This window comes from Microtus ochrogaster, linkage group LG1 (assembly GCF_000317375.1).
Source record: "Microtus ochrogaster isolate Prairie Vole_2 linkage group LG1, MicOch1.0, whole genome shotgun sequence".
Classification (NCBI taxonomy): Eukaryota; Metazoa; Chordata; class Mammalia; order Rodentia; family Cricetidae; genus Microtus; species Microtus ochrogaster.
Window position 1 is genome coordinate 45,586,960 of NC_022027.1, and position 13,041 is coordinate 45,600,000.

At 41.5% G+C, this 13,041-nt stretch overlaps 1 protein-coding gene across 1 annotated transcript in view; it reads right to left on the minus strand.

The window, feature by feature from the left end:
* The window catches only part of Ccdc158 (coiled-coil domain containing 158), a 63,919-nt gene that overhangs the window by 4,573 nt on the left and 46,305 nt on the right, over positions 1–13,041 (minus strand). Inside the window, exons 20-22 of the mRNA XM_026785029.1 lie at positions 11,200–11,259; positions 6,700–6,767; positions 3,220–3,378 (exon numbers count right to left, since the gene is read on the minus strand). Coding sequence (XP_026640830.1) covers positions 3,220–3,378; positions 6,700–6,767; positions 11,200–11,259 — 287 coding nt within the window. The remainder of the gene's footprint in view (positions 1–3,219; positions 3,379–6,699; positions 6,768–11,199; positions 11,260–13,041) is intronic.

The window sequence follows — 13,041 nt, forward strand, 5'->3', positions numbered from 1 at the left end:
AGGCTTTGACAGGAACCCCAGCTTAGCCTCCTTCTTGTCTCCTAGCCCATTATCTTCCAGATAGTGCCTCTCCGGGACCCTGGAATAACTGACTACAGGGTGGGTTACAACCCCTAGACTGAGTAGCCCACCCAAAAGCGGTTTACACTGTATGGTAAAGAAATACAGATTAATAGGTAGTCATCTATATAGTCAAACTTGTAGTCAGGCTAGTTAGGTTTTCTAGATGAACAGAGATATATTTTAGATGGATAAGTATTCTCTAAATCTTTCAAAGACGTTCAAAATATGGCATTTAAACTGTTTTAAGAATTTAGGACTTTTCATGATAGTAAGACATGTCTGTTTCTGGTAGCACTAATTGCTTCAGAGAGGTTAATGGGTACTGAAAAAACTCATTATAAAATTTGCTCTTAAGCTGGGTGGTGGTGCTTTAATCTCAGCTCTTGGGAGGCAGAGGCAGGCAGATCTCTGTGAGTTTGAGGCTAACCTGGTCTACAAGAGCTAGTTCCAGGACAGGTTCCAAAGCTACAGAGAAACCCTGTCTCAAAAAAAAATTTCTTTCAATGTGACAAGGCTAGCCATTTGCCCAAGAAACTGCCCTTGCCTGGACTGCTTGATTAGATACACTGTATAAATTGGACATGCAGGATCCACAAAAAAAGGACTGCTAGAGTTGTCTAAAGAAGGTGAGACAGTCTTTCATGGTTACTGCTTCATGAAAGAGTCTACCAAACATTCTGCAGGATACAGAATAAAATGGTTGACAAACTGCCAATATAGGCAAAACTGTCTTTGAAATTTTTTGCTTCATGGAAAAGTCTGCCAGACACTATGGGCCTTTAGGCTGAAGATGGATGTTCCAGTGATATAGAAAAACTTTGGGTGACCGTCCAGGAAGCGAGAGGTTTCTGTCATTTCCAGAGTTTTGGAAGTTGCTTACAATGCACTTCCTGTTAACTTAGTAATATTATATCCTTTAATGGAGTTGAAGAATAGATAGTTATAATTATAGTTTTCCTTAGTTATGATAAAAGTTAAAGTAGATATAAATATTGTAATTGTAATTCTTGCTTGATACCTGTTTTGTTAAATGTAATTTTACTATGTTAAAGTTAAAACTTTCCTTTTTATTTAGAAAAGGGGAGGTGATGTGGGATTCCCCTTTGTATGCTATGAATATGTTTTATTACCATTGGTTAATAAAGAAGCTGCTTTGGGCCTATGGCAGGGCAGAATAGAGCAAGGTGGGAAATCCAAACAGAGATAAAAGAGAAAAGAAGACAGAGTCAGAAAGACACCATGTAGCTTCCAAAGGAGACAGATGCTGGACGGAACCTTACTGGTAAGCCACAGCCACATGGCAATAAGATTAATAGAAATGGGTTAATTTAAGATGTTAGAGTTACTTAATAAGAAGCCATATGCCGGGCAGTGGTGGCGCACACCTTTAATCCCAGCACTCGGGAGGCAAAGGCAAGCAGATCTCTGTGAGTTCGCGGCCAGCCTGGTCTACAAGAGCTAGTTCCAGGACAGGAACCAAAAGCTACAGAGAAACCCTGTCTAGAAAATAAAAAAAAAATAGTTTCTGTGTGATTATTTTGGGTCTGGGCAGCCAGGAAATGAACAACAATCTCCAACTACACCTGATATGGATGGTCTGTGTGTTGGAAAAGGCTGTATGGATGCTGGCATGGCATGGTGACCTATAGTGTGGCAGCAGTAACTGATGAGGGCCTAGAGACATGAAAGCTGTCTTTAGGAAGTGGGAGAGTTTTGTCAATTTTTGAAAATACTTAGTTAACAAATAGAAGGGTTGAATTTTGATCTTAGCCCCTGACTAGATGAATAATTTTAAAAACATTTTTGCTGACTTAGTTTTTTATTATTAATACCCTTTTTGTTGTAATTATAGTATTAAACATAATCATCTAAAAGGCTTTCAATTTAAAAGTATGAGAAACAAGATCTTAGCAATATTTGAACAGAAATAATAACATGATGTTCTTGGTGAGGATATGAAATGGGGGAAGAAAATGTCCTATCACTGTGTGATGTCACAGATACTGCCCCCTCCTTTAGTGGTCACTCTTTTCTTTAAATTTTTTATGATTTATTTATCTTTATTTTATGTGCATTGGTGTGAAGGTGTCAGATCCCCTGGAACTGAATTTTCAGACAGCTGTGAGCTGCCATGTGGGTGCTGGGAATTGAACCCAGGTCCTCTGGAAGAGCAGTCAGTGCTCTTAACTGCTGAGCTATTTCTCCAGCCCCTAGTGGTCACTCTTAATGGGTTAGTAAGTTGGTTCTTAGCACTTGCTTGTGGTTTGTTTGCCTTCTTTGAGGCAGGGCATCGCTATGTAGCCACGGATGGCTCGGGATTCACTCTGTAGACCTGGTCCTGGACTTGAAAGACTTCCGTTCTGAGTCTTCTGAATGATGAGACAACACAAAGAGCTTAGAGATGGAAAACGAAGTGCAATGCACGCAATGGTAAACAAAGTGCACTCAGATGTGATCAGGCTCTGATTTTCATACTTTTTTTTTTTTTTTTAGAATCTAGAAATATGTATGGCGGAGAATATCAAAAGACTCAGAGATGTTGAAATGTTTTGACAATGACACACACACCTTGTGAGGCGAACGTGATAACCACTACACTACGGCTGACACACACCTTGTGTGGCTTATGCCTATCAATGAGATTGAGTCCCCAGAGTGCTGGGTTGGTTTTGGTTAATGCAGTATAAAACGAGAAACATTTCAAGTCCAATCCAACACATTTATGTGTAATTCAATATTCCAAGGCATTGACTACAAATCACTTTTTCATTTATTTTTTAAAACAAAAGTTGAACTTAAAATTTTGATGAGATTTTGTACAAGATTGTATAACAGACATCTACACTTAAAAAGGTGTTAGCCAAAGCAGAGTCATGTTTTAAACTAAGCAAGAGTGGAGAAGTCTTAGCACTTAGACACAGAGCACTCTAAATAGAAGACAAGTAGTTCACTGTTTGTGCCAGACAAGAGTAGAAAGGCATTTATCTAAGCTTCCGTTATCCTAATGCATGAGTGTGCATAACAGTCACTGTCTAATTTGAAGACCGCATGCTTAGAGCACCAACTGCAGGCTGCATATGAGAGGAGCATGCAGAGTCTTGCAGTTCCCTGTGTAAGAACCAATCGATCACATCAGCAATATCAGGTCATTCTTACCTTTAGTAGAGTCAGGTGAGTGGATAGGCTTGGTGGAGCGGTACTGGGATGTAGAGCCTACTGACTCCTCCGCAGAACTAGTCAAGAGGGAGTGCACTGGAGACTTCTTAGGAGAGGAATTGAATGAACGAGAGCCTGAAACCTTCACAGATGGACTTGCTAAGATTGTATAATGACAAGGGTAAAAGAATTAGCTAAAAATAGTGCACTTATTAAAAAAAAAGTCAAACCTTTCACAAGCAAAAGCCTCAATGGCAGGAAAACAGAACTGCGCACAGCTATGAGTGGGTTTGGTTTTGATACTGCCATTCCCTGGAGACATCAGCATCCAGCATCTTGACCCTGACTCTCCAGCAAGCCTCCAGGCCTTGGCCTTGCACTGGGGTAGAACCTTTGCTCCCTTTTGTAGTGTCAAGATTCTTAGGCTAAGCAACAGTACCTCCCCCCACCCCACACACCTCTATGAGCTTGTGGATGGCCTTTGCAGGACTACCCAGCCTCTGATCATGGAAGTTAATCACAATTATGTAAACACCTTATGGTTTTGTTCCTCCAGGAACCCTGGCTCTAGGAATGAGAATGTGTAGGACCCTGAGATCCAGAGTTCCTGATTCAAATCAGATCCACTGCTGATCTGATCATAATGGCCTGGGATTGTCAACACCCTCAGCTGTCTAAAAAACAAAATCACAACAAATTCTGTCTAGAAGAAGAGTCTCACCCCAGATGCACAATCTCCCATGAAGTGTCATATAATAAAAACTAACGGGGTTTATAAGGAGAAATGATGGCATGGTAGAAAACCAAGAGAAAAATGAAAATAATAGATTAATAGTAAACAGGGAGACCAGACAACGGAGCTCTCAGGCAGGGACTTCCATAGGTCCAAACCATATGACTTCAAACACCAAATGTGTTCTACTTGTGGAAAAAATGGATACATGGATAAGAACTGCTAAAACAAGCAAACAAACAAAAGGAAAAACATTACAGCTACCAGACAAGAAGGGAAAAGCATGTTACATTTAAATGGGCATCAATTAAATTTACAGATGACTTCTTAGTAGACATAACAGAGACTCTAAGTAGGGTAAAAACTATCCACACTAAAAGTGTGGTGAAAAGCCAGGTGGTGGTGATAAACACCTTGAATTTGAGCACTTGAGAGGCAAAGACAAGAGGATCTGTGAGTTCGAGGCCAGCCTGGTCTACGGAGTGAGGGCCAAGACAGCCAGGACTACATAGAGAGCCTCTGTCTCAAAATAACAAAACAAAAGCAAGCAAACAAACCCTGTCCTGTTTGATTTTTGTCAGCTTGACCCAAGCTAGAGTCATTTGAAAGGAAGGAACCACAGTTGAGAAATGCCTCCATCAGACTGACCTGTGGTCAAGCCTCGAGTGCATTCCCATGATTGATGATTGAGGTGGGAAGCCCCAGATCATGGTAGGTGATGTCAACCCTGGGCAGATGTCCTGAATTGTGTAAGAAAGCAGGCTGAACAAGTCATGAGGAAACCGCCAGTAAGCAGCACTCCTCCAGGGTCTCTGCTTCAGCTCCTGCCTGACTTCCCTTGATGAAGGACTGTGCTATGGAGCTGTAAGCCAAACAAACTCTTTCTTCCCCAAGTTGCTTTTGGTAACCATGTTTTATCACAGGAATAGAAAGCTAACTAAGACATAACCAACTGTGTTTATATTTATAATTAACCTATGTTAACAAAATTGAATGAAAGTTCAAAGGATACCGAATGAGGTTAAAGTATTCTAAGGTATTCAGAATGTGTGAGAAAAGGCAAATTTTCTAATTTAGAGAAGTCTAAAAAGGCAAGAGCATTGCTCTCATGTTCTGGCTAATCATTAAGATAGCAGTGACAAAGGGCTAGAGAAATAGGTCAGTTGGCAAAATGCTTGGGCAAACAAGAGTCCCTGAGTTTGAAAAAAGTGGTAGCATGAGACTGAAATTTCAGCACTGGTGGTGCAGAGGAAGCAGGATCCCTGGGGTTGATGGGTGGCCAGCCTAGCCTGATTTGTGAATTCCAGACAGTGAAAAGCTATGACTCATAACCAAAATGGCTGGCATCCTGGGGAATAGCAAGGTTGATCTAACTCTCCAGACACACACACCTGCACACACACACACACAAGAGTCATACACACACATTTATTGTCTTGATTTTAACTATAACAACAGTCTTCTATAAATGAAGTTCTTACATTATACTTTACTTTTCCTTATTTACATTAGGACTGGCCAGATTTATAACTATGTTTTTATTAAATAACTGTCACTTTCATTCTTTCCCAATAACTTTCTCTTCTGTAAATCGTTACCACTCTTGCCTTTGCTTTCTAAAAATAACATACGCTACAATTTTTCTTCCTAGTTAAGTGTGCCTTCTGTAATTTGTTCTTTGGCTCTGTTTTAAGTCACCCTCTAGCAATTTTATTTCCCTTCCCCATCCTGAGTCTGAGTATTGTAACGTTTACAGTATTGAGATTTCTGTCTCTCCTGGCTCTTCTTTTCAGAAGCTTGTTTTCATGGAAATCACTTTGTGGTGTAGGAAGTTCTTCTGTTCATGTGTTGCTTTCATTGGTTAAATGAATAAAGAAACTGCTTTGGGCCTGATAGGGCAGAACTTAAGTAGGCGGAGAAGACAGAACTGAATGCTGGGAAGAAGGGCAGAGTGAGAGACACTATGGATCTTCTGCCTGAGACAGACACTGGTTAGAATCTTGCTGGTAAGCCACAGTCATGTGGCGATACACAGATTAATAAAAATGGGTTAAATTAAGATGTAAGAAATACCCAACAAGAAGTTAGAGCTAATGGGCCAGGCAGTGTTTAAATTAATACAGTTTCTGTGTGGTTATTTTGGGTGTAAGTTAGCCAGACAGCCAGGACAAACAAAGGGCCTGCTCTCCTTGTAACAACCCTGTAATTCATTGGAAATGACACGGAGAGCCTCGATTCTCCTTTTTATTCCAGCCATTCTAGAAGTGTTTATTTAGCACCTACTTTACATCAAGAAGGCTCTAAATACCTGGAGTGTGTCAGGAAACCAGAGACTGCAGGATTTTATTTCCCAGGCTGTGGTATGGCATACAGTAACAACACCAAGTAGTAAGTTATGTAAGAGGATGCTGTGTAATGCAAGTGGAAAAGGCAGGGGGAGCTGGAAAGTGTGGGAAGGTTGTGATTTTTTTGAGTGATGGGAGTTAAGTGTTTCTGGGAAAGTGACCTTTGAAAGAGGATGAGGTGATTAGCAATGTTTGTGGCACTGTAGGTGCAAAAGCCCCAACAGGGAGACAGCATAGCAGGTTCAATTAACAGTTCCAGGAGGGTAAAACAGAGTGATCAAAATGGGGGATGGGGGGAGTGGGTGGTTGTAGGAAGTGAGAGCAGAGTTCATGGGGGCTCAAACACTTTTGTCTTTATTCTCTTGGTGTGAGGAATCTCTGCAGATGTCATGGAAAACTCACCTGTAGACGTAAATGTGAAGCAACTAGACGGATCTTCCAGGTCCCCCGCATGCAGTGTGACTGGCTCTCTGGAAACAAGAATAGTGTGCACATTTATTCTGCCAATCTAACTGGACTAACAAACACCTAGGTGAGTATCAAGGTGCAGGGCTGAGGTGGGATGGCTGCGATGTTTCTACAGATGGTAAGACCATGCAGGCTCTGAATGGATGAGGTGGGGAGGACGAGGCAGAGCCTGGTCACGAGAAGGAAGCCACTGGAAGCTTGTCTTTGGAATCCCTTCCAGCATTCTTCCCTTCTCAACTCCCCCTGTGCATGAGATAGACAACTATTCTCTGCCACTTGTGCCTCCTGCCATGGCGTTCTGGCCCAGCACAGCCTGAACCGTCATAGGGCAAAATAAAAGTTTCCTCCTTATGCTGTTTCTTTCAGATAGAGAAGCTAATGTAAATGCCAATGCAAACATGTCCTTTCTTCGGCACAGCACTAAGATACAGGGACCAAGACAAGCCAATCCAGGTAAGTGTGACGGCCTGAAATATCAAGATGCCTAATCATAACTGTCAGTTGTAGGGTTCTGAAATACTGTAATGGGAAACACAAAGTTATATTATAGTTTTGTATTCAGTATTCAAGAATGATCTTTTTCCCTTTTTGAGACAGAGTCTCTAGCCTCTACATCTACAGCTCCCTGTGTAGCTGAGGATGACCTTGAACTTCTGAACTTCCTACCTATACCTCCTGAGTGCTGAGATTAGAGATGTGTACCACCATGGCAGATTTATGAGGGGCTTTGAGCATGCTAGGCAAGTACTCTGTCAACAACTGAGCTATATCCCCTGTCCATTCACTAAAGTGCTGTAGGACAAATTATATTAATAGAATCTTGGTAAGAAAATTAATTTTCCTATAACAATAATTATAAATACAAGTCATTTTCTCGTATGTTCTGTAAGTTGCAATTTTAATTACTTATTTAAAAGTGAAGAAACCAGATGAGTGTGGAGGCTCTCTGTAAGGCCTGCACTTGAGGCTGAGGCAGGAAAAGCTGAGTTTCAGGCCAGCCAGGGTTACATGACAAACAAATAACAAGAAAGGAAACAGAAGGAACCGGAGAGTAACAAGAACTCAGCATTAATAACACAAGTATACAAAATCCCATCAGTGGGTGGAAACAGTCTCAGTCTTCACAATGACTGTCACAAACACAGGGATGCCATTAGCTTTGTTTTATTCATAGAAGTAAGTATGCAGGACACAAATTAAAGAGATAAGTTATGTAAGTGCAACATTGGAGGTAACTATCAATTTCATAGTAATTTTGAGTTACCGGAGAACAACAGTAAGGGGTAGATTGTAAGACTCTAGCTACAGCAAAGGAAAATGGTATGAAGGCTGGCCAGATGGCTCAGCAGGGGAAGACACTTGCTGCCAGCCTTGATGACCTGAGTTCAATCCCTGGGCATATAGTGCAGGAAGAAAACTGGCTCCCACAGGTTGTTCTCTGATACACACACACACACACACACACACACACACACACACACACACACTGTAAAACTTTTTAAAGAAAAAATGACTTGTTCCACACTCTAGTCTCAGTCTCTGAAAGACATAGAGTGGAGTTCCCTGGAGGTTGTACTGACAGCTGATTATCACAGTATAGTTTATGGAAATGCAGATGTGAGAATCCAGATGTCTTTGACTCTGCTGGTCATTCAGTTATAAAGCAGTATCTTCTCAGTGACTTTTTCATAATAAAATAAGTATTGACAATTTCATTATTAAAAAACAGATTTTTCTAGTCAAAGAGAAACTCTACAGTGGAGCTTTGGTTACCTCAAGGAAGTAACCATGTCCCGTGTCTGTGACTGGCATCTTTCCAGGTAGTTCTGTAGGTCCCCAGAGGCAGTACATAGTAGTGGCCACAAACACACACTTTGAAGTCATTATGGTTTGTTGGGGACTGAGGACTCCCAAACCCTGAATTTCCTGTAAACAACTTATTTTCCTACCCTTGTAACTGCTCTGAGCAAAATAGCTTGTTTTCCTGTGTTTGCAGCTGCTCTGAGCACGAGACAGGGGAGTGGTTTCTGGTGGCTGCAGCTGAAAATCCTGAGAGCTAGGGTGTGGCCATTGGTTCAGGGAGGGCACTATATAAGCTGCCCTGTAACACAATAAAGGGGCGTTCTTGATTCAAGTTGGCATTCTTGGTGAATTCAAGGATGACCCATGTCTCTGTCTCTGTGTGTATGTGTGTGTGTCAATTTCCAGGCACTTGCTCGGCTCACAAACTGTCCCGTAGTGCAGGCAATAAGCTCCACATAGTAGCACTGGTGCTACAAGTGGAGGCCCCCAAAGAGCTTGCCTTACAATGGCTCAAGTTCAAATGTGGCCTTCAGCGTTTACAAGCTTATGACCTTGGCAAATTGCTTAAACAATCTGATTCTTCATTTCTAGCCTAATTATAGGAAAATAATAGGCTCCACATAGATTAGTCAGACAAAATGAGATCATTCTAACGCAACTAGGAAACAGAAGGGATGAAATTATAATTAATTATTATTCATAGGTATACAGTGGTACTATATAGCCAAGAAAGGAAATAACACATCTTTTCTGTTTAAAAGAAAGACATATTTAGAAAGATTCAATTTGTACTGTGATCAAGAAGCAGAGACAAAAAATATTTACAACATTGTCTTGATTCATTCACTAAAATGTATTTACTGAATAGTTTCTTGATAGACATTGTGTTCAAGTACTAAGAACACAGAAATGAGTAAGCCTGTTCTTAATGTCTCAGGGTCACTATTGCTGTGATGAAATGCCATGACCAAAACGACTTGGGGAGGAAAGGGTGTAACTGCAGATGGAGAGGCCAGCTCTGAGATCTGCTCCAGGGTAGTAAAAAGAAGACTTCAGAGTAGTGATGGCTTAGGAAAAAGTTCTTAACTATCTAAAAAGATGTTTAGGTAAAAACAGGTTCATATGATCTGAAGGTAACTTTCCTAATTAGCTCTACATCTTTCTCTTTGCTCTCTACACTGCTGCTGCCGCTCTCTTGCCCAGGCAAACTCTGGACAATTAAGTTACATTCTCAGGGCCCAGCCTATCTCATAACCAGTGATAAGTCATGTAGTTTCTCTTAGGCTAGGAATGTCACATTGACCAGCCAGTGAGCAACACTTGGTCATGCACATGCCTCTTTCTCAGACGGAACCAAACCTTGAGTGGTAGGAAGTACGTGCAGAAAGTCTCAGCTGCTAGACAAGTAGTTGTGTCTTTAACATTATTTGCTAGGCATTTTTGCAAGCAAAAAAAAAAAACTGGCAAGAAGTTGTTTCATGCCTAACCTTGTATCAGCAAAACACCTGGGAAAATAACCTTGTGTCTATGTCTCTGGAGACAACAAGCTACTGGTCTCCAGGGGCAGCCAGCCTGCTTTGAATCTGTTCTAGAGTCTAAAATTAGCTGTCTGTGTGAAAGGCTGTCTTTGTGACTGAGAACCTATGCCAGTCTGAGAATGCAAAATATCCTAGTATTGTTTCTATTCATCAAAATTAAAAGATTAAGCAGAAATCATCTTCCTGACCATCCACAGCTATATGTGTGCCCAACAAGGATAAAACATACCATCAAGAGGCTGTGTAAAGAACCCCACAGTTGTTCTTATTAGGGAGGCAAGTAATGGCACCTGAAAAAGTTATGGACAGGAACAACCAGTCATCTAGCCTCCAGTCAGTAACCCCATGGCTTTGCCAAGTGGGGCTGGAATCATGCATCTGGAAGGTCGACCTCCTGAACACCAATTGTCACCTGCTGTATACCCCCATGACCCTCTGCAGGGTTTATTTAGCTTATGCTTCTACATCACCATTCATCATCAAAGAAGTCAGGACAGGAACTAAAGCATGGCAGGAACCTGGAGCCAGGAGCTCATGCAGAGGATGGGTGATGCTTACTGGCTTTCTTGTAATGGCTCACTCAGCCTGCCTTCATATAGAACCCAGGGCTACCAGCCTTGGAATGGCACCATCCACAATGGGTTGAACCTCCCCCATCAATCACTAATTAAGAAAATGTCCCACAGTCTTGTCTATAGTTAGATTTTATGGAGGTATTTTTTCAACTGAGGCTCCCTCCTCTCTGATGGCTGTAGCTTGTGTCATGTTGACAGAAAACTAGCCAACACACTAAAATTAATTTAAGCAGCTGAGAATATAAAATCATTTTCCTACTCTTAAGATATAAAGATGGTTTAGATAGCTCTATTTTTATGGATCACGAAATCAGAAAAGATTAAAGAAAGGCTCTATAAACACACATTATAATTTTACACAGTTGGAGGGTCAGGACCCAAATCTGTCTGCTCAGTGTTACATATCCCAAGGCACAGGACAGACACCCATGGTACATTACAGAGCTCATGTCTTCTCAGCCAGTGAACAGAACAAAAAGAACATTTTGTATCTTAGCGGTAGGGAAATCCTTTCTCACCTGCTAAGAGTTTCACTAGACTTGCTCCCTTCAGTGGATTCCCTCAAGGAGTTGTTACTTCTGTTGGTAGAAGAACAGGAAAAATAAAAAATACAATATGATAAAGCTGGGCATAGTGGTCCAGGCCTCTAACCCCAGAACTCAGAAGAGGCAGGCAGTTCTCCATGAATTCCAGGCCAGCCTGCTGTATGGAGAACAGTCAAGGATACATAGAGAGACTCCATCTTAGAAAAACAAAACAAAGATACATTATTTTCTTATTCATATAATAAAAATCTGTGAGGGAAGTTGCCTATTCTTTAGTGGAGGAAATTGAACTCAGGGCTGTGTGCAAGAACAAGCTATACCCTAAGTTCAATTTATTCTTAAACTGGTAGCTAGCTTTATGAAACACATTTTCATTTGAGCACTATTTTTGGGCAGTTACAGACTCAAAAGTTTGATGTTGAAACTTTGGCTTTTTTGGGTAGAAAAGTGTAGAGTCAAAAGGAAGACAGCTGCAAGATGATCAGCAAGGAAAGGCCAAGCCCAATAACCTGAATCAGATCCCTGGAGCCCACATGGTGGAAGGAGAGAATGGACTCCTGTAAACTGTCCTGTGGCATGCACACACATGCATGTGCATGTGTGCATACACATACAACCCACAAATAAATATATATAGGGAAAATATTTTAAAAGGGGGAAGTGAACCATTGGGAATTGAGAGTAATAAGTTAGGGACTAAAGACAGCTTACTGCTTGCCTGTCAGGTTCAAAGCTTTGGGTTTGATCCCCAGTACCACGTAAACTGGGAACATGGCTCCTGCCTGTAATCCTAGCAATCAAGCAGTGGAGGCAGGAGAACCAGGACTTCAAGGTCACCCATTCCTGGCTGTACACAAGGTTCTGCCTCAAGATTAAAAAGGAGAAAGATGAGTAAACTGGTTAGTCCTGGTAATACTAACAATAACCTGGTTAGTACAGCCCGTATTAACAATAATCTGGCTAGTACATACTGTACTAAGAGTACAGTAGTACAGGCTATGTCTTTGGGTTATGGTGTGATGAAACACCATGACCAAAAACAACTTGAAGGAAAATGTTTATTTTGCTTTCACATCACAGTTCATCACTGAAGAAAGTCAGGGCAGGAACTCAAGGAAGAAACCTGGAGGCAGAAACTGAAGCAGAGGACATGGAGGAATTCTGCTTACTGATTTGCTCCTCATAGTGTGCTCAGCCTGCTTTCTTAAACAACTCAGGACCACTGGTCTAGCGATGGTGCTACTCCCTGTGGTCTGAGCCCTCCCACATCAACTGTTCGTCAAGACAGGCTTGCTCACAGGCCAGTTTTATGGTGGCATTTTCTCAGTGTGGTTTCCTTTATTCGAACAACTCCAGCTTATATCAGATTGACTTAACACTAGCCAGTGCAGGCTAGTGGTAAAAGCCAGAGAGTTTTCAATGCCAGGCTGAAAGTCCAGTGATGTAGGATTCTCCACTGTATGCTATGAATATGGTTAATAAAGAAGCTGCTTTGGACCATGGCAGGGCAGAATATAGGTAGGCAGAAAAACTAAATTGAATTCAGGGAGAATGAAGGCGGAGTCAGGCAAACACCATGTTGTTGCCGAAAGAGAAAGATGTCAGAACATGACCGGTAAGCCACAGCCTTTTGGTTATACATAGGTAATAGAAATTGGTTAATTTCTTCCCAACCCTAAGATGGCTCCCTTAATTAAGATATGTGCTTCCCTGCTCCCCTATCCAACCTTCCTGTATCCCAATCATCCCTTTGCCCCAAGTTCTCCCCATCCTACCCTTCTCACTTTTTTCTCCCCATCTCCCCTTACCCCCCTC